This window comes from Paramisgurnus dabryanus, chromosome 17 (assembly GCF_030506205.2).
Source record: "Paramisgurnus dabryanus chromosome 17, PD_genome_1.1, whole genome shotgun sequence".
Classification (NCBI taxonomy): Eukaryota; Metazoa; Chordata; class Actinopteri; order Cypriniformes; family Cobitidae; genus Paramisgurnus; species Paramisgurnus dabryanus.
The window spans coordinates 9,177,034-9,204,450 of NC_133353.1; the positions used below are offsets into that span (position 1 = coordinate 9,177,034).

General features: G+C 39.6%; 1 protein-coding gene across 5 annotated transcripts; it reads left to right on the top strand.

The window, feature by feature from the left end:
* The first annotated feature begins 1,925 nt into the window (after positions 1-1,925).
* Positions 1,926-27,325, top strand: ccdc9b (coiled-coil domain containing 9B). Of its 5 annotated transcripts, none has more exons than XM_065255100.2 (13): positions 1,928-2,221; positions 7,035-7,148; positions 8,211-8,315; positions 8,446-8,601; positions 8,672-8,794; positions 20,562-20,746; positions 21,943-21,992; positions 22,112-22,159; positions 22,377-22,458; positions 24,244-24,277; positions 24,427-25,000; positions 25,139-25,192; positions 26,285-27,325. In XM_065255100.2, exons 1-12 carry the CDS (start codon positions 2,210-2,212, stop codon positions 25,168-25,170), a joined length of 1,515 nt encoding a protein of 504 aa, XP_065111172.1. In that variant the 5' UTR covers positions 1,928-2,209; the 3' UTR covers positions 25,171-25,192; positions 26,285-27,325. The 5 variants fall into 5 exon arrangements, with proteins under 5 accessions (XP_065111173.1, XP_065111172.1, XP_065111170.1 ...); XM_065255099.1 differs by having other exon boundaries at positions 1,933-2,221; positions 25,136-25,192; XM_065255102.1 differs by lacking the exon at positions 25,139-25,192 and having other exon boundaries at positions 1,937-2,221; positions 24,427-24,624; positions 24,715-25,000.
* The last annotated feature ends 92 nt before the right edge of the window (positions 27,326-27,417 follow it).

Sequence of the window (27,417 nt, forward strand, 5' to 3'; positions counted from 1 at the left end):
TGTGTTAAAGTAACGTTTTGTGTGTAAGTGATCACACATTTTAACCATATTAAATAAATGTGTTAGATATGAATTGTGCATTATGTTGTTTGTGACCGTGTATGTTTGTATTTACAGTGTGAATGAGGATCATCTCATCTCATCCTGCTCATGATCATCATATCAGCATTATCACGTGAGTTACAGACAGACCAAAATACAAACTACAACTCCCAGAATGCATACCATTACACAGCAGTGACGTTTCACTCTGTGATTGGCTGCTATTTTGCCTTCAGTCCATCAGTAGGGCTATTTGATTCCAAACTTTTTAAGATTTATTCAAGAATCGGTTCTTCACTGTTTTTCATCAGGTTTATACATCAAGCATTACTCTAAGTGTACACAATTATATTCGCTCATAAAACATAAATAAATTATATGGGGATCTCTCACAAGTTAATTTACACGTTCATTTAATACCAACCAGTGTTATTATGTTTTTAAAAAATATTTAAGGCGGGGTGCATGATTTTTAAAAAATGCTTTGGAAAAGAGAGTCGGGCTGAGTACCAAAACACACTCGTAGCCAATCAGCAGTAAGGGGCATGTCTACTAACCAACATCGTTGCCTGGGTTGCATATGTGTGGGGCGGGTCTATCAAAAGAAGGTCGGGGCGTGTTTGTTTGGGTGATTTCAAATATCAACATTGGCTTTCAGAGATCATGCACCCCGCCTTTAACTTTTTATGTAGTTTTGTAATTTTTTATTTTAGTTCAGTTTTTGTTCAGTTTTTAGTTTTGATTTTGTTTCTATTTTTCATAACTTTTAGTTTTTATTTAGTTTTAGTCTGTAGTGTAATATCATGGTAGTGGTGTACATACACCTCATGCAATGTTGAAAATAAGAGGAGAATAATTCACCATGTGAACTTCGATTTGTTCGCCCGTGAAATTCAGATTTGAATACACTCAAATGTAGTCTGAATATGTTAATATATATCAAGTTAACATATTGTCTGACATCTTCACTCATTTTCTTCCAAGCAGAATCTTTTTTATTCCTGTTTCTATAGAATAGACGGTTTCAGCAGTAACAACATAAACAAGCGGCTTTCGTGGTCATCACGTAACTTCCGGTAAACTCAGCGAAGAATAAATAACAACAAAGTCCTTTTAAAGTAGTTTATTTATATAACAAGCAAAATAAACAACACGTAGATCACATAGGAACCCAAAACATTTGTTATTTCAGTGAGGTATTTTCAGTTTCAGCATCTAGTCAGACCATTAAACAAACAGAAACAGGAAGTAAAGTTCGGACCAGACGCTTATCTCGTCACTGCACGTGCGCCCGATGAAACCGTCTATAAAAGTACAAAAATGTGTCATACAGCTCCGGGTGTCAACATACAGCGACAATGCTTTTTCTCCATTATTTTTTCATATTTCTGCCTCAGTTCGCTACGTCTTTCTCAACTTTCGCAAATCACGAATAACATGCGTCAAACACCCAAAATGTCAAATTTCACCGTATCACTCGTGCCGCAGGATGCCTTATCAGAACAATATTGAAGTTGTGAGACGTCTGATTCTCGAACAAAACGTTTGGTCTAAATTGATTTCTCAGACTGATCCGGTTTCATCGGTTAACAGGCGTCTGGAGTGTGAGATTAGCAGTGAATAATGATAAATTTGCATGTTTCTTTGTTTTCAGAAGACCTGGACTGAAGCTGATCACTGCTTTATAATAATGCTGCTTTCATTGAGGGCTTTAAATCCTTTAGAGGCCTCTGCCCCAATTCATTACAAATAAAAGACCCAAACATACTCAAGAATTACTCCTTCTGTGTCCCACAGACTCTTACAGATTTCGTAAAACCTAATAAAATAAAAGGATTGATTTGCTCTGTAGTATGCATCAGTAGTGTTTCAAGAGTTTTAGGGGGTATGACAGCAGAGCGAGGGTGGGGAGCGAGGGGTAAAATTAACTACGAGCGAAGGAGAGGGAGGGAGAGAGAGAAAGAGAGAGAGAGAGAGACTTCACCGCGGGCGAGCAGGCGGTAGCTGTAAGGTCCGCTAGCAGGGTTTTTCTCTGCGTTTGCTGGTTGACTTGGCTCGCGGCCCGACTGGCGTTTTTGTAATCAAGGCATGATCCGGCACTCCGTGCGTTTCCCTGAGCCGCGTCGGCTGTCTGCCGTTTGGAAGGAATTCACATTTCCCTGTTGACATGCACAAAGCTGTGAGTCTCTCTCAAGCTTCTCTTATCCTTACTCTCTGTCTGTCACTTATTTCTCTTCTCTTCAGCTTTCCATTGTTGTGTATGAGATGGTAGCTTGCTGTCAGATTATCTTGCGACCCCGCGTTCGCAGGAGCAGATCCAGGCCTCTGTGTGAATGCAGTTTATAGTCTGATCTGCTGTGTGTGACATGTGATCTGTAAATATGAGACAGGAACGCTGGAATATTCCCGGTCCTTCAGCACCATTGATGAGTCATTTTGGCTCTCCCGTCTTATTGGATTTGTGTGTCTGTATTCACTTCAAGGTTTTGTTTTGGTACCCTGACAACCACACTTACTGTTAGTGTAATAGTTTACTGTAAATGATCTTTAAATAGAAAGTTCCCAAATAATAATTGCTGTCTTCCTCTCATGTCGTATGATTTTCCTAAGCAAAGATGTTTTGAAGAAATCTTAAGCTGATTCCCAACCTGGGGTCCTCAGAGTTCAGAGGGGGGGCGTGGGGTCTGATATGCTTCAAGGGTTAATAAAAATATGCATAAAATGTTCAACTTGTAATTTTATATAAAATATTGTTAAAAGGTTTTTTAAACCGTATGCTTACAATGCCAAGATAAGATTTTCTCATGTAAAATAATTGTTTTAATTTTGCTCGCGTCATCTCAATGTGCTTATCAACGCAAAAGCGAAAGGATGTTGAAGGTTGGGGAGGGTGCTTAGATTGTTGTATATGTACGTTTGGGTGAAAAGTTTTACCAAGTTATAGTTTTGGGAAAAAAAATAATCTTAAACAACTTATTTACTTTTATTCTTTAAAAAATAACTTTTACTATGATCATACAGTACCTATGGAAGCTGGCGTGACTTTAAAAAAAAGACAAAAAATCTCTGATTAAATAAAGCATTACAATTTGTGATGTCATCAGTCACATGACAAACAACAACCAGATGCATTTAACAGTCAGTCTGGTGCAACAATATTGTTACAATATTTTAATGTCTAGGAATTTAATTAAGATTTACTGCTTTACTTTCTCGAAACTGCAATATGGACATTTACAAAATAGCTGCTTAAAGGCGGGGTGCATGATCTCTGAAAGCCAATAGCCTTGTTCGACTTCATGCGGCGCCACAAGAACCGGCAGCCGGATAACGTCAAAGTTTCGAGAGAGCGATTTAAAAGCAAATTCCTCCGTATGATTTCGTGAATCACTCTCGCGGTAGTTTGACGTCACCCGGCTGTCGATTCTTGCGGCGCCGCATGAAGTCGAACAAGCCTAATGTTGACATTTGAAATCACCTAAACAAACACGCCCCTACCCCAATAGAATCTGGACCTTCCCGATCTGCCCCACACATACGCAACTCAGGTAATGATGTCTGTTAGTAGACACACCCCTTACTGCTGATTGGCTACAAGTGTGTTTTGGTACTCGGCCCAACTCCCTTTTCTAATAATCATGCACCCTGCCTTTAAAGTCCCACATTTAAACTTTTTTTATTGTTGTTTATATGGCGAAGTGGTAAAATTTGAGTTTTCCAGAGGCATTCTCATTCTCACAGTTTGAAATTGCCTCAGTTTCCTACATCACAAACATGTCACCGGTTACATCATCACAGTTGAATGCATGGATCAGTACTGTATGGCTCAAACTAGATATATTATGTATTGATGTGGCATATGCGCTGAAACATTTGCAGTACTTCTGCTTCAGCTCTACTTCTGTGATGCTCACGGGTGCAGTTTAAATCCTGTAACGTCTTAACATCAGCGCTAAAAGAATGACTGCTCAGTGTGTATGCATTGTGTGAAACCAGATTTAAAGTTATGTGTCTGAAGCATCTATTTACATATATAAATATGGTCCGAGGTGGTGCGAAAGAGTGAAGACGGGGACTAATTAGCATATTCATTAATCATAGTAGTTTATACTAAATGAAGCAAGGGTGTAGAGTTACATTCAAGCTGTTTTAAAGTATGAAGAAATGACTGGGACAGGTGAAACTTTTAAAGTATGCTAGATAAATTGTATGTGATAAAATTATTGACTAAATGGGGACTTTAAGTGTTTGACAGGAGACAGTCAGACAGGTTTTTATCAGCTCAAGCAAATGGGGAGATTTATTTTTGGGTCATCTGTCCTTTTAAGGACTGGCATGATTTAGTAAGACACTTTAATAGTGTGAACTCAATGTGTCTTCAGCTGAGACCGGGCAGACATCACATCACAGTCTAGACCCTCATAATATGCTTAATAATGGCATTGTGTCTCATTGTTCTCAAAGTGACAGGAATTCTGGGAATCTTAAAGTTTTTTGCACTTAGATTTAATGCAAACGTTTTCTGTAAATGACCCCTGGTATAACTTTACGCTGTTATTTGTGAAAAGCAGAAAAGGTCGTGTTTTTCTTATGTAATATGGAGCGGTAGGATGTTTTAGGTTGAATGTTGTCTCTTTAAATATCTGCCGAGTGTCGGTGTTTCAGTGGGTTTATATGAATGTCGAGTCATTGTTCTGATTTGGGCCGAATGATGGTTTTATCTTCTGCTTTAGTCTTAATGAGATTAAATCAGATGTTTACAAAGCAAGCAGTATTCTGAGTTATTAACTCAGGATTGTCCAGAGTAGTTCACCCCAAAATAAAAATGAGGTCATATTTTACTCACCCTCCAGCCATCATATGTGTCAATGACTTTCTTCTTTCCACAAAACACATTAAATAATATCTTGACTCTTTTTGTAATGACATTGGATAGTGCCCCATTTTAAAATCTCTATAAACTGAATCCATTTATCAAAAACTAATCCATACAGTTATTAAATGTTTTCTGAGGTGTTTTTAATCTACAGCCGTACAAATGTTCATGAGAGTTGAGGTTAGGTGGAGGTTTGACCTCTGACCCCATGATTCAAAAGCCTCAAGATATTTAATAACTGTATGGATTAGTTTTTAATGTTTGGATGCTTTTTAGGAGTTTAAAAATAGGGCACTATTAAATAAAGCCAAAATAAACTTGCCTTGCCTCATATACATCTAGGATGGATTTAGGGTGAATCATTTATGGGCTAAATTTGGGGCGAACTTAGTGGTAACACTCAGGCCACGTTTATCGTTTTAAAATGCATAACTTTTGCCACCTTATGTCTTAAATTTAGATTATTCCAGCGTTTTTGATCCTCATAACCGGAGTCATTTGTAAACCCAGCAAGACCGTGTTTTAGTTTGAGATCTCCAGGTTTGCGCTGCAGATTAGATGAACGTAGATGTGATGCTGCATAATTTTCAAGTGAAATTGATTTTATTCAGTTAAATGGAGGTTTGCAACAAAGGTTTGGCACAAAATAGTAAACATTGTGCAACCAACTTTTATAAACAGTATATCAGATTGTTTTCAACATGTGTTCTGATATTGAACATGTCTGTTTTATATTTATGCTTCAGTATTGTTGTGTTTGAATGTTTGAATTATTACGAAAGACAGACCAAATTGTAAACGTCATATGTAGGGCATTGTAATGATTAAAAGCCAATATGACGGGAGACATGATTGGTCAAACATTTTGACCACATAGTACGTTTTGTTTGCTTCTTTAAAGGGGACATTTCACAAGACTTTTTAAGATGTGAAATAACGCTTTGGTGTCTCCAGAGTGCGTATGTGACATTTTAGTTCAAAATACCCCACAGATAATTTATTACAAGATGTTAAAATTGCCATTTCGTAGGTGTGAGTAAAAATGAAATAAATGCATATGAGCTGATCTCTGCACTAAATGGCAGTGTTGTGGTTGGATAGTGCAGATTAAGGGGCGGTATTATTATAATAAGATCCCCTTCTGACATCACAAGGGGAGCCAAACTTCAATGAGCAATTTTTTCACATACTTTCAGAGAATTGTTTACCAAAACTAAGTTACTTTTTCATATTTAGTGTTTAATTGTCATGTATATGTTTCTGTGTGAGTTTCCATGAGTTTCTCTCAGGTAGGATCTTCAAAGCTCGAGAGATTTTTATCAGCAGCTCACATATTACTGCAGAAATAGTTTGTGTAGGTGTACTGCTGACCTGCGGTCGGTTGGGTCGATTGAGCTGTTTTTCATTGAGCTGGGACTTGAAACACACTGATCTGAGGTCTGTTAGTACTATAGACAGCAGGAGCTTCATGCTGCTACACCAGCAAAAACAAAAAAATGCCAGCAGCGTTTTCCTCTTCAGTGATTATTTGCTGGCCTATCCAGAATTTGCCCGTTTGAGTAACTGCAGCGTGCTGTGAATTTACTGCGTCAGACACAAACTTCATCCTCCAGACAGATCAGGAGAAATAAGGCAAATCTTTTGAACTTACACGACTAAGCAGTATGTCGTGTTAAAAACATATAAACGTGTGATGCTCAGAGATGTGTGTTTAGATAGTGCTAACAGTGTGTTTATGTAATTGGTAGTGTTGCACTGCACAGTGTTTAGTAGTCGTACTGGTTAGTGATTTAAACAAACCCGTCCTGCAGAGATTATACTGCAGGTTTAATGCATGGGCCGGGGTCAGGTTGCTGTTACAGCAGCTGATGCTAATAATGTTACAGTCAGACCGACACACACACACACACACACACACATTGTGTTAATTTGATCTGAAATGCAATGACACATTTGCTCTGTGTTTTTATTCCTGTATGGATTATTAGCAACTGATTTGATGATCTTTATATTCTGTAATTTCATGAGTACTACAGGTTTTGTGATATTTGTGTAAATTCAGATAGAGTTCATACTGTAGCAGTAAATCAAAGTGATTGTGTTGTTTTGTGTTTAGATTCCAGCAGAGATGACGAGCGTGATGATGATGAAGATGCAGAAAGACGCCGAACTGGACAAAAAGATTGAAGCTTTACGAAAGAAAAATGAAGCTCTTATGAAACGCTATCAGGTGAGGAGAAGTAATGGCCTGTGCTCGTTTACGCTGGCCTGTGCTGGTAGGCTAACCTGGACTAGTTAAGGCTGGCCTGCCCTGGTTTAGGCTGACTTGCGCTGGGTAAGGCTGACCTGGACTAGTTAATACAGGCCTGTGCTGGTTTAGGCTGATCTAGATTGACTACAGCTGGCCCTGGCCTACACTTTTTTAGGGTCACCTGGACTAGTTAAGGCTGTCCTGCACTGGTTTACGCTGGCCTGGACTAGTTAAGGCTGGCCTGCCATGGTTTAGGCTGACTTGCGCTGGATTACCCTACTGAAAAATCCAGCTAAGACCAGCATAAGCTGGTTAAAGGTGGCACTAGCTGGTTTAAGCTGGTCCTCCCAGTCTGGCAAAGCTGGTCATGCTGATGGGTCAGCTGGTCTTCCATCCTGACCAGTTAAATCCAGCTAGACCAGCTTAAAAAGTAACCAAAACACAGCTAAACCAGCTTGCTACACCATCAAAACCAGCTTAAACCAAGCTGGGAGACCAGCAAAAACCTGGTTTTTCAGTAGGGTAGGCTGACCTGGACTAGTTAATGCAGGCCTGCACTGGTTTAGGCTGATCTAGGTTGACTACAGCTGGCCCTGGCCTACACTGTTTTAGGGTCACCTGGACTAGTCAAGGCTGTCCTGCACTGGTTTACGGTGGCCTGGACTAGTTAAGGCTGGCCTGCACTGGTTTAGGATGACCTGGACTAGTTAAGGCTGGCCTGTGCAGGTTTAGGATGACCTGGCCTAGATAAGGCTGGTCTGCGCTGGTTAAGGCTGACCTGGACTAGTTAAGGCTGGTCTGCGCTGGTTAAGGATGACCTGGACTAGTTAAGGCTGGCCTGTGCTGGTTTAGGATGACCTGGACTAGATAAGGCTGGTCTGCGCTGGTTAAGGCTGGCCTGCACTGGTTTAGGCTGACCTGGATTAGTTAAGACTGGCCTGCACTGGTTTAGGTTGACCTGTGCTGGTTAAGGCTGACCTTTTGTCACTGGTTTAAGGTGGTCTGTGAGTTAGTAACAGTCATGTTATTTGTGTTTTTTAGGAAGTAGAGGAGGATAAGAAGCGGGCAGAGCAGGAAGGCATGACATTACCCAGCAGGAAGGGCAAACCTGATGATCTCACCATCACTTTCAACAAATCTTCCAATGTGAGCCGCTCGATTCCTTTTCACACAAACAGTAGTGACTCCCACACTGATGATGTCATGAACGTGTCATCAGAATGACCCTGATAAAAAAAGAAGTATTTTTACACGTAGATGAAAATTTGTGTTTTAGGAGCAGCGTGTTGTTACTAAGAAGTCAGGGCCGAGAGTGACCAACCCCAAATCTGATCAGGAGCAGAATTCATGTGATCCTGGATCCAGATCCACCCTCTGTGTTGGGAGAGGAAAGAGAAGACAGCTGCTCATCACAACACCTGGAAATATAAAGGCAAGACTGACATTGTGATTGGCAATAATCAATCAAAGTTACAACATTTCAACCCTGATTTTTGTTTTAGGGTAAAAAGGTGTTTGGTGAAAGAAAGGACAGAAACCGTCCTGTTAGTCCAGCGAGGGTGAAAGTCTCTACAGAGGAAGAACAGGAGACACCTTCATCAACAAAGACAATCATAGAAATACAGGTGAATAAAAGAGTTCCTCTTTATAATCTGTTTTTGTAAAATGAGCATGAAAATCTAATCTTAAATCCTTTAATGTTGACTAAAAAAGATCACATCAAAGATTGAAATTAATATGAAATCAAACTTTGATTCTTTTAATCTCATCAATAGATTTTGAGACTTCAGTCTGGATTTCACAAACAGGGTCACAAATTATTACCTGATAATGATTTATTATGTGCTGATAAATTCACCTGTTTTTAGATTTGATTAAGTTAATTTGTAAAGCGTTGGTTTAGTAACTGTTCAGATTTATTTCGCTGTGATGCTGTGTGTTTCTTTAACAGCGTTCCTCTGCTGTGTGTCACTGTCTCTCCCTCCTCCTCATCTCAAATCTCAATGCTTTAAATAGACGTCAGATTTTATGGGTCACGCCTCCTCTGATCATAAAGACCTCAGGAGAGACTTTGTGAATATTCATAAGGGCTTTTCTCTCTCAAGCTTTCTCACACATTTGACATCCAGCCTTTTTTTAGTGACCGAAGCTTTAAAATTGGACTTAAATCATGAAGCTTGTTGAGAAGTTTATTTCTGAATAATCTTGAAACTTAAAATTTCTGGTGTGCCATCAAATGCATGAAAACTTTTATTGCGTACACACGTGAGCTGCATCTACAAAACAGAATAGCATAGAGGCGCTCTTGTGACAATCCCCCAAAATACCCTAGGAACGTATTAAAATACCTTAGCAACCACATAGCTATAGCCTGTAAACCATCTCATGTCATTGTCAAAAATCACTTACGTGTTCTTCAGGATAGGATCGTGATTTAATACAGACACTTTCTGTTTGCCTGTCATGCACGACAGCTGAAGTTATATCTGTGTATCTGCTGTAATTCTCATCGCTGATTAAGAATTTCAGGGCGTGTTTACACCCAGCGGGGTTGAACCGTCTGTTTCTGTCTGTCTGACAAGCACGTCAAGCCAAGCCCCACATAATACACACCATTGTGTGTGAGACACAACACGACGAGTCTCTGTCTAATCAGCATAGACGCTCACATGAGGACAAAATGTGAACATCAGACAGAGTCGACTGCACTAAGCAATGAAAATCTCTCTCTCTCTCTCTCTCTCTCTCTCTCTCTCTCTCTCTCTCTCTCTCTCTCTCTCTCTCTCTCTCTCTCTCTCTCTCTCTCTCTCTCTCTCTCTCTCTCTCTCTCTCTCTCTCTCTCGATTCATTGTTTGTGCTCATAATAAGCTGTATGATTTAATGTAATTAACATTTGTCTTGAATGGGTTTATTATGCAGCTGATGGGACTGCAGTTTGGTGTCTGAATGACTCTTTTGTGTGTTTGTGTGTGTGTGTGTGCGCGCGCGCGCGTGTGTGTTTGTGTGTGTGTGTGTGTGTGTGTGTGTGTGTGTGTGCGTGCGTGCGTGTGCGCGCGTATGCACATGCGTGTTGTGCTTTCAAGCAGTAGCTCATTTTACGTTACATGTCCAAATGTATTTTTCATCCAAATAATAATTAAGTATAATTTTCAGTTGTTTCTCTTATGAGAGCACGTCACCTAACCTGTCAAAGCTTGTGCAACACTTTTGATAGTGATGCGATTTTTAAACAGATTTTAGGTCAGTGAAAAGATCTTTTAAAGGAACAGTATGTAGGATTGTGGCCAAAACTGGTACTGCAATAACACAACTGGTGGCCAATACACAAAATGACAACATAAACATCAGTTGAGGGCTGCAACTCCACTTTTTAAATGACAATATTCTGGCCAGACCACTGTTGTCAGTGATATAAGTATTTGAAATGAAAATGATTTCTTAATGTCTAGTGACATAGCAGGGCCATTTTATGATTAATTGATATAAATTTCTTACATACTGTTCCTTTAAAGATCAGATTATATCTAATTGTTTTCTAATGTTTTCTTCCCTGAATTATTAAATAAAGCTATACAGTAGATGTGAAAGTGGCTGGATGATTTGCGTTTAAATGATTTATTTTATTATTTTAATATAGCCTTAGAAGCTGGTATGCATTTAAAAGAAAAGAAAGAAAGAAGAAAGAATTGTATTACTATATAACAAGAACATTGAATGCAGATAATAAAGATGATCACAATGTGCTTATTATTACATTCAAAATGACTACAAATGGATAAAATCAAAGGAAGAATAAAATAAATAAAAACAACAACATGGGGATATTTTACAGCAGGGGTCTTCAACCTTTTTCGTAACAAAGACCCTTTTAATTGATAGAAAGAAGGTGCAGGGACCCCCAGTACATGTTACAAATTAAGACTGGATTTACATATGATGGTTACAAAAATATTAAAATAATAATTATTTGCATTCTACATAACATTATAAATTAACTAAATAGATGTTATTGGGTAAAAGTAAATTTTTTTACCTATTTTTGTTTTATGCCTAATTTTATTTTTTCCATACTAATATATTTTGCATTCAAACCATATTTGGAAGACCCCCTGAAATACCACCCATGTTTTACAATGAATCCGTAAAAGAAAAGGTTTCAAAAATTGTGTATATTCTTTTAGTTTTTTTATCCTTAACAACTCAATAAATTTTAAATTTTGTGAGTTTGAATGCATTTGGATGCTTTGTTTATTAAATATCATCAACACGTATAAAACTCATTTTGTTCAATGCCACATGAACATGGGGAAATGTATAATGTGAATTTATAAAATGTGACAGGTTTGGTTTACAAATGGCCAATTTTGTTTTGTGTATATGATACTTTCCTAATACAATAAATAGCTGTATAATATATTGTAATGAACCTTCTATTTTAAATATTACAGAGGTTCACTAGAAGTAATGGAGAACAAGAAGGTACACACTGCACACAACAGAACTTTTGCAAAATATATATAGATCACTTTATTAACAATCCCAAAAAACAGAAGACTCTTATTTAAATATATGCATTAAGTTAAAGATCACATTTATATGGCTTTCCTGGGATAAATGACACCTAATAAAACACTTCACCACACAACACTGCACTCTAGTGGTTACTCAAGACCTCGCACTGCAAAACTCCACCGCAATACTAAAATTGTGACACACACAATTTTTACAGTGATAGATCGGGCATTTCCCCCAAGATCGCACATACATTAATGCTACTCACTTTACATATAACTTTTAAAATGACACATAACAATATACACTCATACATGCATTCATACAACAATTGAAACAAATGTTTAAAAGACACTTCCCTGTCTCCAGGCAACAAGACCCCGCCCCGGGGTCTCAGGGAAGCACAGTCAAGCCGGTCCTCAACCGGACCGATGGACTCTTCCTGGTAAGGATTGGGAATAATCCGAGCGGCTCCGTTATTCAGGAACAGTTAGTCGTCAGTTCTCAAGTTCACAGAATAAATGTTCACGCTTCAGGTGGGAGTTAGCTGATCAATGCGGTTTTAATAACCCCATAACAGGGCAGTACCGAATGTCTTTTGCTCTGCGCGTTATCGAATAATAATGTCCATGCGCGTCTGAGCTCTCATGCACATGAATAAGTGGCCAGCACTCCTAAATCCCCCCCAGCATATCTAACTACACACAAAAAGCACCCTCGCTAACTATCTTCGTTGCCGGACAGACCCTATTGGTCTCGAGCAACCCAAAAGCGTCCCCACTTCTTCTGAGCGCAAAACGGCCATTCACATTTAGTCCTCTCTCCCCGCTTACCTTGCAACAGGTCTCTTAAATCTCCTCTCCTCCAGGTGACACCAATCATCCTCATTTAGTCTGAGGGAGGAGACAGAGACTGTCAAACTCGCAGGTCTAGATCAATGTCAGCAACACACTTCTCAGCCGACACAAAGAAAACCTTATAGTTCATTACACTATTCCCTCCGTCGGACAAAAAGGACTCGTCCTCGAGTCACATCAAGTTATAGTCCTCAGACCAAACCGGTGGTCTTCGAGCACGTGCAGGCCGGCTCACTTGTGAAGAGTTCCCTGAAGCAGACTCTTTAACTGCCACATCCTGGCCCATGGCCACCTGCTGCGTAGGACTCGATCTAGTGTCCACCACAACCAAAGATGAATTTTCCCTGAAGGATCCTTCATCCCCACCATCCAGCATAACAGGCTCTGGTGTCTGATTCCTTTCTTCCATAACAGAACCAGCAGCTCTCTCCCGCATCTGGGCATCCTCCGACTCAGCAGGCTGATGACCTCCCCATCCAAACTTGTATGCCTTGTTTATACGGGGCTGAGGCAAAACCTGGTCTTGGAGGATAGGACTTCCAATGTCTCCCACCGGCTCTGAAACAGAACAAGCCACATAAGGTTTCATTCGGTTAAAATGCACAACATTCTCAGGGCCCCCCTCTAATGGCTGCACTTTATATAGCACATCCGACACCCTTTCTAGGATTTTAAAGGGCCCTTTAAAGCGCCTCTGCAACTTGGGGCACACACCCCGTTTCCGAGCCTTATTGTGAATCCAAACTAATTCTCCAACTACATAGTAATGGAAATTTGCTCGGAAATCAGCACATGTCTTCTGTTGATTAGAAGCTTGATTTTGATGCCTTTTCACTGCTTCTACCACTGTGGATAGACTTTCCGCTAATCCAGCCACATAATCATTTACTGACTGAAACTTTTGCCCATTATCTATCCCCAGCATAATGTCCACAGGGAGAACCATTTCCTGCCCAAATAATACCTTATACGGTGTAAACCCAGTGCTTGCATGCAGACTGCTGCGGTAAGCCATCATCACATATGGCAGCAACTTATCCCAATTTGTCTGATTGTTATCGACAAACAATGAAAGCATTGATAATAATGTACGATTAAACCTTTCTATCAACCCATCGGACTGGGGATGATAAGGCGATGTACAAGACTTATTTATTTGCAACAACCTACATAGTTCCTTAAACAAAAGGGACTCAAAATTCCTTCCTTGGTCAGAATGCAAGCTCCGAGGTACTCCATACCGGCACACCCACTCCTCCACCAACACTCTAGCCACCGACTGAGCCTCCTGATTAGGAAGAGGAAATGCTTCAGTCCATTTTGAAAAATAGTCCCCAATAACCAGAATATACCGATTTTTGCCTAACGTCTCTGGCAGAGGCCCCATTATGTCTACAGCCACACGCTCGTATGGGCGAGACACAATAGACATCTGAAGTGGGGCACATGGAGCTTTTCCCCCACTCTTACGTGATGCACAATCATGACATTCTCTACACCATTGTTTTACATCCCCAAACCATCCAGGCCAGTAAAAGCGATCCTTCACCTTAGCTTGTAATTTCTGGATACCCAAATGCCCCCCCGTTTGTGTATTATGCAACATGGACAGCACCTCAGGAATCAAGCTTCTAGGTAGAACCACCTGTATTGCAGCAGCAGCATCAGTATTAACTGGAGGTACCCTCACCAAACGTTGATTCTGAACCTGCAACTGGTCCCACACTGGCAAATATTTGACAAGAGCAGGATTCAAATCCGTGTGGCTTATCCCACCTACCTCACTACTCTTCAACTGGATGAGCTCCTGAATAACTGGATCCCCCTGCTGAGCCTTCACTAGCTCATCCTCAATATCTGCCCTGCCTTCTAGGGGATTCCCTGGTCTTTCAGCCTCACTTACTGCTCGAACAGTTGTTACATGGCTACACCGCTTTGGAACCTCATCACCATCCTCCTCAACATCTTTACGCAGTGCTCCTGGAAGCCTCGAAAGAGCATCAGCATTAGCATGCTGTTTTCCTGGTCTGTGAATAATTTTATATTGAAAATTTGCCAGCTGCTCTACCCACCGAGCTAACTGTCCTTCCAGCCCACCAAAATTATGTAGCCAACGCAATGAATTATGATCTGTCCGCAGCAAAAACTCCCTCCCCAGCAAGTAATGCTTAAAATGCTTAGTAAAGGTTACCATACTCAGAAGCTCTTTCTTGGTGGTGGCATATTTCCTCTCCTGTTTGGTCAATGCTCTGCTGGCATATGCTACTACACGCTCCAAACCATCACACTCTTGGGATAATACCGCCCCTATTCCTACATCGCTAGCATCAGTGTCTAAAATAAAAGGCTTTTTAGGATCTGGGTAGGCCAAAACCGGGGCAACAATAAGCCTAGTTTTTAACTGTTGAAAGGCCTCCTGACACTCTTCCCCCCAACAAAATCTCCTTCCTTTTTCCGTCAGACGATGTAAGGGGCGGGCTATCTCAGCAAACCCTTGAATAAATCTCCTATAATAGGACGCCAGACCTAAAAAACTTCTGACTTCTGTCTGAGTTTTAGGGACAGGCCAGGTACGTATGGCCTCTACTTTAGACGGATCAGCTGTCACTCCCTCAGTGGAGATCACATGGCCCAGATATTGCACTTGGGAGGCAAACAAAGTACATTTAGAAGGCTTAACTTTAAGGTTAGCATAACGCAATTTGCAAAGGACCTCGTCCAGTCTCTGCAGATGTTCTTGAAATGTCCGTCCAAACACAATTATATCATCCAGATACACTAAACAAGTGGTCCATTGCAAATCAGCCAACACAACATCCATTAAGCGTTGAAAGGTACTTGGCGAGTTACATAGCCCAAAGCTTAAGACATTAAATTCAAATAAACCCTGACGAGTAATAAAGGCAGTTTTTGGTCTATCCTGAGGATCAACTTCCACCTGCCAATAGCCACTCGCCAAGTCCAAGGTAGAAAACCAACAAGCATTAGTTAAGCTATCAAGTGCATCATCAATCCTAGGAAGTGGATAAGCGTCCTTCCTGGTAACCTCATTAAGCTTTCGATAATCTACGCAAAACCGAAGACTACCATCTTTCTTTCTGACTAAAACCACCGGTGCCGCCCACGGACTGCATGAGGGGCGTATAATGTTGTTATCTTGCATCTGTTTTATATGCTCAGCAACCTCCTGCTGGAGGTGCAATGGGACACGACGAGGAGGCAATTTGATGGGTTGGGCAGACCCTGTGTCTATTTTATGCAAAGCAAGATGAGTTCTCCCCAAATCAGTATCACCTTTACTAAACACAGATGCATTACGAGATAGCAACTCCTCAACTGCCTGCATTTGGATGGAATCAAACCCTCGGTCCTTTAACCCAAACTGTGACACCAAACAGTCTACAGTCAAAGGAAAAGGAGGAGCCGTGTCATTACTACCTGTGATCGGTGCGCTATCGCTCACCTCTACATCAGGGTAAAAAGTTCCAATCTTCATATTTTGCTTCAGCAAACAATTATCCTCTGACACATTAATCACTCGCACAGGTACTACTCCCTCCTCCACCTTACACACCACTCGAGCTACCAACACCTCACAATTTGGGAGCATAATGGACATAGGCTCTAACATGCCTTCATAATGTTGTGGGAAGAGCCCATCCACTTTACCAGGTAAAATGGATTCAGTACGGGGGGGAAGCATAATATCCTTCTGTACCCTTACAACTTTAGGCTGGACACTAGCATCTTCACTGAACAGGGGCAGCTTTTTACCCATTAACCGGCAACAATTGTCACCCAAGTCAATAACAGCCCCAAATTTTGATAAAAAATCTGTTCCCAGCAATAATTCTTGTGGGGTAACGTCAGCCACCAAAAACTCCACTATCACAGCCAAAGACTCAAACTGACATACAGTCTGCCAACGGCCCAGAATGGACATTTCCCCACCATTGGCGACAGCTACTTTGCCTTGGTACCCATCTAAGCTGGACCCCCCCTTAGTTACGTTTAACCAAAACTGCTTGGGCACAATAGATACCTGTGCTCCAGTGTCAATTAATAATCGTGTTTCACATCCCCCCACTTTACCTGTCACAAACACTCCAGCACCTTTTGCAGAAACCGAGGCCAATTTCCCAGTCGTCAACATGGGGGCAGGCATTTGGCCCACTGTGCCTGCCCCCTCTATTTTCCCTGCAAATATGGACAATTCCTGCGCAGGTGCCTAGTGCATCCACACTCCCAACATGCGTCAGTCCGAGCACGGACTGGTGGTTCTGATAAACTTAATTTGGGAGCAATTGGTGCGGGGGACGACCTATTCTTTATCTGCGTTGTCTGCATCTCCTTTACACTAACTTGTAAAGCCTTAACCTCCTGGCGCAACTCCTCCACCATGCTCAATAGAACTTCAACTTTATTATCAGATGGTGGATTTTGAGTACTTAAACCACGCACTTTGGTGCCTAAACATTGTGTATGCTCTAAATTACGGATAAGCTCCAATTCAGATGCCAAATTAATTGCACTTTCCAAAGTGGCAGGTTTTGCACTACGAAGATGTATACGCATATCACCATTACCTACATGTGCAACAAAATGATCACGAGCCAATAAATCTTGTGTCGCAACATCAGCAGAGGGATATGCTTTATAGATCAACCGCCTTAAGGCATTTCCAAATTCTCGGGCTGTCTCATTAGGGAGCCTAACTCGGGAGGAAAAACTCACACGACTCCAATCTGCACTCTCACAGGGCTCTAAACACTTGCCCATCGCATCTTTCAAAAGCATATAATTATTTTTGGCTTCACAAGGAAGTCCACCATAAATATCTCTAGCGCGACCTGACAATAGTAAGGACATAAACTTTAACTTGAGCTCATTGTCCCACCCATTCACCTGTGCTGCCATCTCAAATTGTTCGGACCAATCAGACCATTCACGTCCCACCCCAGTAAACGTTTCAGGCATAAACAGAGGCCGAGACACTTGAAGCCTATTCGAAGGAGCATTTACCAAATCACTATTTGGGACTGATGAATGTGCCCCTGATTGTGAAGCAGGCATACCCTCGTTCTCCATTTTTCTAACTTAATCCCACCGCTGCCACCAGTGTAATGAACCTTCTATTTTAAATATTACAGAGGTTCACTAGAAGTAATGGAGAACAAGAAGGTACACACTGCACACAACAGAACTTTTGCAAAATATATATAGATCACTTTATTAACAATCCCAAAAAACAGAAGACTCTTATTTAAATATATGCATTAAGTTAAAGATCACATTTATATGGCTTTCCTGGGATAAATGACACCTAATAAAACACTTCACCACACAACACTGCACTCTAGTGGTTACTCAAGACCTCGCACTGCAAAACTCCACCGCAATACTAAAATTGTGACACACACAATTTTTACAGTGATAGATCGGGCATTTCCCCCAAGATCGCACATACATTAATGCTACTCACTTTACATATAACTTTTAAAATGACACATAACAATATACACTCATACATGCATTCATACAACAATTGAAACAAATGTTTAAAAGACACTTCCCTGTCTCCAGGCAACAAGACCCCGCCCCGGGGTCTCAGGGAAGCACAGTCAAGCCGGTCCTCAACCGGACCGATGGACTCTTCCTGGTAAGGATTGGGAATAATCCGAGCGGCTCCGTTATTCAGGAACAGTTAGTCGTCAGTTCTCAAGTTCACAGAATAAATGTTCACGCTTCAGGTGGGAGTTAGCTGATCAATGCGGTTTTAATAACCCCATAACAGGGCAGTACCGAATGTCTTTTGCTCTGCGCGTTATCGAATAATAATGTCCATGCGCGTCTGAGCTCTCATGCACATGAATAAGTTGCCAGCACTCCTAAATCCCCCCCAGCATATCTAACTACACACAAAAAGCACCCTCGCTAACTATCTTCGTTGCCGGACAGACCCTATTGGTCTCGAGCAACCCAAAAGCGTCCCCACTTCTTCTGAGCGCAAAACGGCCATTCACATTTAGTCCTCTCTCCCCGCTTACCTTGCAACAGGTCTCTTAACTCTCCTCTCCTCCAGGTGACACCAATCATCCTCATTTAGTCTGAGGGAGGAGACAGAGACTGTCAAACTCGCAGGTCTAGATCAATGTCAGCAACACACTTCTCAGCCGACACAAAGAAAACCTTATAGTTCATTACACTATTGTACATTACTTTCCAAATGATCTCTCTCAAAATAAAAAAACACATCAATTTCTACCACACGATTCAATTTTCTACTTGTATAATTTTCCCCATCTTTCCAGAAAAGACTTACAATGATGGAGCATTTTTGGATGCCATTACAGTGACAGCTGCTTTACTCAATGACGTCACTAAAGTGAATGTACTAAAGTTTGTCCACACGAGGACGCTAGAGTTCTAGGTTCGTTCAAGTGTTTTAACAGATGAATTAGTTTTGACAAATGTACAAAATATTGTAATACAAAAGTAATTTTAACCTAATGAATTCATCTTGACAAACAGTTGACAGCTTTAGGGTCTGACCAGTAACCACCCATCTTAACCTTCCGACAGCCAAGGTGGGGTTATTTAAAATATAGTATTTTACAATAATAGACTGCATAAAAAATGTGTAAGGTGGAAAACATTTATTTCCTTGAAAGAGACTCAAAAAGACCACTTTTAGGGACAGGGTTTAGTTTAATCCATTATATTAGGACATTTAAGTCGTTTTTACCAACAAATCTTACAAAAAACAATACAGGTGTGTATCTGAGACAAAACAATGGCACTGATATATGTTATGATACATCAGTGCAAGATGTTTTTAAATGAAGGCAGCTTAAACATTTATTTTAGTATGGGACTAGGATCAGCCCTGTCCGGGAAACCTCCCATCTGTGCTAAATTTGAGTTTTCCAGTCTCAGAAGGGAAATCCTGCATTTAAATGATATGAAAAGCAAGCCTCCCCTGCTCTCTTTGTATACTGTAGGAGGACACAGGAAAACAAGATGTTAAGAGCAGATGTAAAAGATCACAATGTGATCAGGTCAGAATGTTTTGTGTCTTTTACTGTGTGCGTTTATCTGTCATCACACACAAATGTTGGCATACGTGGTTTACAGGGACATTTTCATATACGCAATATATTTTATGCTGTTTAACCTAAACCATCACAAAAACCTGTTGACAGTCTTTCTATGAAAAAGTCAGGTGTGTAATTTGGTATCTGCTTTGCAGATCTGCTTGTTTACATCACTCAAAACACATTAATGTAAAATAAGACATTATACTCAAAATATAACAACTTTATTCCCGAAACCTCACGACTTTATTCTCAAAGTGTGGAATTTATTCTCGCAATATTATGACTTCATTTGACTTCTTTTTACTTTTTTTCTCGAAGAACTACTAGTTAAATCTTGCATTATAATGACTTTAATCTTAAGGTGTTTTTATTTTTTATTTTAGCTTGGCCCTATTCTTGGTAATATATAAGATATTACACTTTTGTGTTTAAAGGGGACATTTCACAAGACTTTTTTAAGATGTGTGAAGTTTTAGCTCAGAAAATATTGACAATTTATTATAAGATGTTAAAATTGACTCTTTGTAGACGTGAGCAAAAATGTGTTGTTTTTGGATGTGTCCTTTAAAATGCAAATGAGCTGATCTCTTCACTAAATGGCAGGGCTGTGGTTGGATTGTGCAGATTAAGAGGTGGTATTATTGTAATAAGATCCCCTTCTGACATCACAAGGGGAGCCACATTTCAATGAGCTATTTTTTCACAAGCTTGCAGAGACTTACCAAACTAAATTACTGTGTTGATCTTTTTTACATTTTCTAGGTTGATAGAAACATTTGCTTTAGTTGTTCAAATGACCGCTGTTATGATTGGTTAACATCAGCGTGTCATCCATCAGATCAGATCAAGCTTTCGATAGACTGAATAGATGATGATGTGAATGTGTTTTTGTGTGTAAATTCAGATCATCTGTCTATCTCTTGTAGGGCACGGAGATCTCACAACCGCCGGACGTCAACGACATAAATGACCTAACATCCAAAGAAGATCAGATGGAGTACCTGCGCTGGAAGAAAGAACGAGAGGAGATCGACAGAGAACGAGTGGCCCGACACAAAAACGCTAAAGGCCAATGGAGGAGAGCCTGGGATGTGGAGAAACCTGATCTGATGTAAGTCCACATTCACTTTTAGTTTGACTTCTTATTTTTAAGCGGATAAACTTTCACTTGCATGTTCAAAAGCTTCTTGAATCTTTAGTTTTTCACTTTGGTCGCACAGACTTACTGAAGTCATTAGTTTGATTTATAAATAATCTCTTACTTTTTTCCTATACCTTTTGTGTTTGTAGACCTTTAACTTTAAAGTCACTTGAAAGCAAAATTGTACCCATTTAATCTGATCTTTATTTCTGTATTTTAATGAAATATAATAAAGACTTCATGCGTAGATCTGAACGTACTGTCCACAAACACGTCTTCAGGTCAGACATTAACCGGCGTCTGGAAGTCTTCAGCGTTTGAGGTGCTTTCTTCAGGAATAAATAACCTTCCCCTGTGAGCACTATTGAGTGGACTGGAGGATATTTTTAGGGTTGTTTAAATGCCTTGCCTTATTTGGCAGCGTTTGTGAACACCAGAGATTATCCTGGGCAGCCGGATGCTTCAACCACAACGTTTTCTGAATATTAAGAGTCAGTGAACATTCAGTACATCAGCACAGGAAACTCTCATTTCTTAAATAAAATCACATCTGAGTACTGACGGTTATAAATGTGTGTTATAAATTTCTGCAGAATACATTATGAATATTCTATTTGTTAGTTTAACCAATACGGCTTGGTCAACCAGCTTAAAGCACTAACCAGGTATAAGTCAGCCTGGACTAGCACTAAACCCTTAGGGGGCGTGCAAACCAAAACGTTTAAACGTGACTGAAAACGGCAGGCGGACGCTGACAATAGGTGCTTGCCAGCTTTGTTTATCAGTCATTTAACAATGCACCATGATATTTGTGATATTTGTCCCGCTCCTCCTCCACTGTGATTGGATGGCAGAGCAAGAAGTGACATTGATGAGCTGAGCGTTTCACACAAAGATTTTTCAACTTTTGGTGCTCAGCGTTAAGCGTCGCGGACAACAACCCGCCAGCTGCTAGTGTTTTTGAAAAGCGCAGCTCTTCCATCGAAAACAATTGAAAACTAACGCCAGTGTTAACGCTTTGGTGTGAACGCTACCTTGCTAACTAGTCAGTAGTAGAAATGAAATCTGATTCCGTCAGTAATGCACAAGCTCATTTATATGTTTGATAACACAGCGATGTTGTGTATTTAGTAGCTGTGTGTTTGTAACATTTTAAACATCTGTAGGTTTTCTGACAAATTTCATGAAGGACCAGACAGAGACACGCAGAACACAGGTGAGTCACAAACTCTTTACTTGAGGACTTTTTCATATAGCAGATGGTATAAAGTATAACAGCGAAGGTCGTGAGATGATCACGTGTACTGTATGTTGTGTCTTGTGTTTGATTGTTAGGGAATAGAAACGGCAAAAGAGGAAATCTAAGATCAGAAGAGTCCAAAGGTGAGAAACTTGAACCCTAAAACATCACAAGAACGAAAGCTCAGAATAATAATCTTAAATGTGTTGATCAAGATGATAAATGTCCAGATGTACTGTAGCAGGTACATTATGAGCTTCATAACACATTGATAATGTTGTGTCATTTTATCAGTGTTGCCAAACACGAGTTGTGTATTATGTGTTGATTTATTTCTGTCTTCTCTCCATCGATATCAAGCACAAGAGAAGAAGAGGAAAAGTCTTCCAGTGGTGAGCAGTAAAGCGAAGGGTAAAGAGCGTCTGACCGGCCGAGCCAGACGGTGAGATGCACATCATCTTTTGTATGAATTATTAATATAATTAATTTATCTGTTGTCTTTTGTCCGAAAGGGCTTAAAAGCAAATAAATTAGCATTAAAACGCCCCCTTCAGGTCAAATTACGGAAGGCCACTAGACCTCTGCTAAGCAGTCCGTCCAGAAAAACGGGAAGGTTTTTTTGTGATTGTAGCGGCAAAAATCCTTGATCTTGCAGCACGTTTTCTTAAAAAATGCGATGGAGTATGCATGATATTTATGCAATGAAATTGCAAATACTTGCAAAAACGTTCAGCTTTTGCAGCTTTTTAATGATGTTTACGTCACATAATCACGTCACTTCATAACGTTCCTAAGACAACAGGGGACATGGCTGTAATGTGTGAGGAAATGCTAAATTTTTCTTTTTCTAAAAAACTTTCTGCTAAGATATATGTGATTTTACTATGAAATCATGCAAGCCCTGCATATTTTGTGCACAATTTAAAAAAAGCGTCCCCTGCATAAATATGCGGACTTTGGTTGTTTATGCGTTAAATCATGCGATCACGTAATCACGTTTTTCTGGAGGGACTGGCTAAGTGTTGTGCATGTGTTCAGTCATATAAATGTAAAACTTATACCATTAGCATAGGTTAGTCATATAGCCTACGATACGACCCAGAATCTGCCCACCCTACATTTATAATCAGCTACTGGTGTTGAGTGATGAATTTGCACAGGGTTTGCCTTAACTCATTCACCGCCAGCCTTTTTTTGAAAAGTTGCCTGCCATCAGTCTTTGTGATTTTCACAAAAGTCCCAAATAAAACTTCCAGGAAAATTGTAATATCAAAATATATAAACATACTAATATATCAAATAAAAGAACAGACCCTCTGCTTTCAAACAAACAAAACAGGAAAATTACGTTTTCTCTATATTTTTTCTCTGCTAATAAACTCTTAAATATCTGTATTTTTCTTCAAAATTAATTAATTAATTTTTTTTTTGCAAAAAAGCTGAAATAATTGTATTTGTGTGAAGGAATTTCGTTAAAGATCAGATTCAGAACGATTCAAATTAATAAATAATTTTTTGCTTCAGTTTTTTTAAAAATTAGGGCAGTATTGCATATTAACATAAAAACTCATCAGTCACACATTTTTTTATGCAAATGTTTTCTCTTAAATTGATCTCGTCAATGGCAGGGAAAGAGTTAAAGGTGGGGTGCATGACTTTTGAAAAACACTTTGAAAAAGGGAGTCTGGCCGAGTAGCAAAACACACTTGTAGCCAATCAGCAGTAAGGGGCGTGTCTACTAACCAACATCGTTGCCTGTGTTGCGTATGTGTGGAACGGGTCTATCAACAGAAGGTCCAGATTCTATTGGGGTAGGGGTGAGTTTGTTTAAGTGATTTCAAATGTCAACATTGGCTTTCAGAGATCATGCACCCCGCCTTTAAACCATAATAAAAACACCACAGGTTGTAATTAATGCCTATCCACAAACCTATTTTTTCTAATGCAATTGTCAAAATCGTAATGCTTTTTAAAAGCACACAGTAAACAGACATCTGTGTCTTACAAATTATTACATTTATAAAAAAAAAATGCTTTTCTGTATAGAGAAAGAGTTTTATAATAGCTGTAGTATTATTTATCTTTAATAAAAATAAGTAGTAACTGGTTCTAGCTGAGATGACAGGACATTTTGTACATTCTTTAAACATTAACCAGGATAATCTTTAGAAGGTTTTTACATGATAACTGATGAATTGATAGTGTAATGATTTTCTTCTGTTTACAGATGGGATGCTAAAGAACAGGAGGAACATTTAAAGGTAAGAATCCAAACAACTCTAAAGTTAAAGGAGAAGTTAAATGTCATCGGATCCTTGCCTTTAAAATGACAGGATTTTTATTTTTAGACAAACTGTTATCTTGTCTACTGTATTTGTGATGTTATTGATCAGTTTGTTAATATCTGAAGGCTTATCCAGAGAGCAGTCTAAAGGAGTTCCTGGAGGAACTGGATGCTCTTTGTTCTTCTGAGGAGAAAAACATCAATCCAGAGACTAAAAACCATGATGATGTCCTCAACACAACACCATGTGTGTCTGAAGTGCCATTAAACTCGGAAAAAGCCATCGGTGACGTGACCTCTGACAAGGAGATCGCAGATAAGAAGGTTTGTTTTTCAGAAGAGCTTCATGATGGAGGTCACGAGATCTCCAACAGTGACACTACAGAAACCAGCTCACTAAAATCATCTTCACAGGTTCAGAGCGACTCCGTACATGAGGAAAGAAAAACCGCACAAAGACAGAATGATAAAGATAAAGAGAAGATAGCAAACGAGACCCAGACGAGTGTGGTGATGAATGATCCTTCAGTAGATAAGAACGTGTGTGAGAAGAAACGCTCAGGATCATCTCTGATAACTGAAGGAAATAAAGATGAGTCCAGTAAAGCGTTGTGTTCCACCAGCACTTCAGTAAATGGAGAAGATGTTTGTGTACTAACAGAAGCGACTGTGGAGGAGAGCTGCTCTTCAAGAGGAACTGGTATGAGAACACACACATGATAACACACACACATCTGAATGATGACTGACTTAAATACTGTGTGTGCGTGTGTGTATGTGTGCGTGTGTGTTTGTGTGTGCGTGTGTGTGTGTACATGCATGCTTGTGTTTACAGAAAAACTGAATCTGAAGTCTGATGAGTCTCAATAACTGCAGCACCAGTTCTGATACGGTGAGTGAGTGTGTGTTGTGTTAGTTTGTGTTTTGTTTGTGAGTTTTGTGTCAATCTGGACCCTGATGAGTTTTGTTAACCACAGCCCTAGGTTTGATATGTGTTGTGTGTAAGTGTGCGTGTGCGTGTGTGTGTGTGTGTGTGTGTGTGTGTGTGTGTGTGTGTGTGTGCATGTGGATGTGTGTGTGTGTGTAGTCTCTGTGATTGCAGCACTATAGTTTTCTTATGTGTGTGTGTGTGTGTGTGTGTGTGTGTGTGTGTGTGTGTGTGTGTGTGCACGCATGTGTGTGTGTGCATATGCTTGTGCGCGCGTGTGTGTGTAGTCTATGTGATTGCAGCACTATAGTTTTCTTATGTGTGTGTGTGTCTGTGTGTGCGCATCTGCGTGCGCGTGTGTGTGTGTGCATGCATGCATGCGTGTGTGTAGTCTCTGTGATTGCAGCACTATAGTTCTGTTGTGTGTGTGTGAGTTTGTGTGAGTGTGTTATGCTGTGTGCATTGCAGGTGAATTGATTTCCCGTGTGTTGCATTAGAGTTTGAGTTTCTCATTTGACTTGCTGATTTAAAGTCTCGCACCTCACCGTGTTCAGCGGCCCACTGAAGCTCCATCACAGAGCTGTAGAAGTACCCTAGAAAAGTGCCTCTATATTTATAATCAGGCCACATATTCACCTCAGTAGTGTAAAGAGCACTCGTACTGTACACTTTAAACATCCAATCCTTCATCGCCTTTGACATTTTATATCATGAAGAAAGATGTTGTGTGCTGGAGAAACGCTGATCTTATCACTCTAGACTTTAATTATTAGATTTGATACGATTTTGTGTTGCATTTATTGAATAAAATAATGAAATGATTTCAGTTTGCAGATATTTATCCTTAAAATAAAGTAAAACTGAATCTGTTCCTCTTTACCATGGATCAATCCTCAGTTTAAAATGTTTATATACATCAGAAAATATGAATGTGTGATTCTTCAGTAAGACCATGGTAAATTTTGTAAGAATGAACCCTTAATAAGTTTATTATCACAACTAAAATAAGAAGTTAATGGTAAATGATTGATTCATCTCTCTCTTTTTCCCATCTAGGCAAAAGAAAATGCGAAAGTTTTACAGGTGGGAAATGATGTTTGCATCTTAAGCAAAACGGACACTGAAACCAAAACAAAAAATGTCATTAGCCTTTCACAGAGTTTCTTTACTGACGGTACAAAGTTACTAATATGAGTTGTTATGACTTTGTATGTGAAGTATATTTTATTATTAAGAATGAAGCATTGTATATTTTCTTGTAAGCAGAATGTTGACACATGGAAACGTCGACTGAAAGTGAGATTGTGATTGTTCAGAGAGTTCATCTGTTTTCTCACAGACACTATAATGCACTAAAGCTGCCAAACCCAGAGGTCAGACGTTCTTCAGATCTTTGCTGATGGTTTGGTGGAGGATGTTTAGTATTAGCTAAAGCACTACAAAGCTACTTGAATGTTTAACTTAGATAAGATAGCAGCAATATTATTTACAGTAACTAACCTGAGAATGAAAGTCTTATACAGTACGACTCTTCAACAGATATACGTCTATAAAATCAAACGTAACCCAACAGAGGACTTTTGGATGCTGTTAAAGACTGATATCTATATTTAATATTCCCACTCATATACACACATTGGTTATGGGTTTTTTGAAGGTTGTTTGAAAGTTCACAAGACTGTTAGAGTTTGTTAACTAGCACTTTATCTTTTTTGAATGTTATATATGAAGCATTACCAGAAAACTAAAACACTTTGACAGAATTCATTGTTTACAATTCTTACAGTAACAGACAGGGAAAGTTTTCTTGCTCCAGTATGTTAAGCTCATATACAGTAAGTTACTGCTATTGTTATTGTTCACTGTACTGTGTTACAGTAAATGACGATTATACTGATGATGTTTCAGTATTTATGAGTCCAAATGAGTTGGACGTTTATTTGATGTAGGAAGATGAAAAGGCACATGAGGATTGATTTTAGGTGACCGAGGTTGAAATTTGGTCTTTTTTGTTACTTTCACTAAGCATTTTGTGTTTCTTTGTTTTTGAAATGAATGTTAAAAAATACATAATAAAACAAAAAATATGAAATCTTTTCTTAGTTGTCATACTCATTAAAAGTACACTTTAATTGAAAATAATCCAAATAAAAAAGTAACAATTAAAAGAGTTCTGTTGAGGAGTTGTT

Bases quoted from the DNA above. Each gene is read 5' to 3' on its own strand.
- ccdc9b (XM_065255098.1), top strand. The intron at 8,316-8,445 runs GTGAGCCGCTCG...TTTGTGTTTTAG, and splicing joins CTTTCAACAAATCTTCCAAT to GAGCAGCGTGTTGTTACTAA. The intron at 22,160-22,376 runs GTGAGAAACTTG...ATCGATATCAAG, and splicing joins AAGATCAGAAGAGTCCAAAG to CACAAGAGAAGAAGAGGAAA.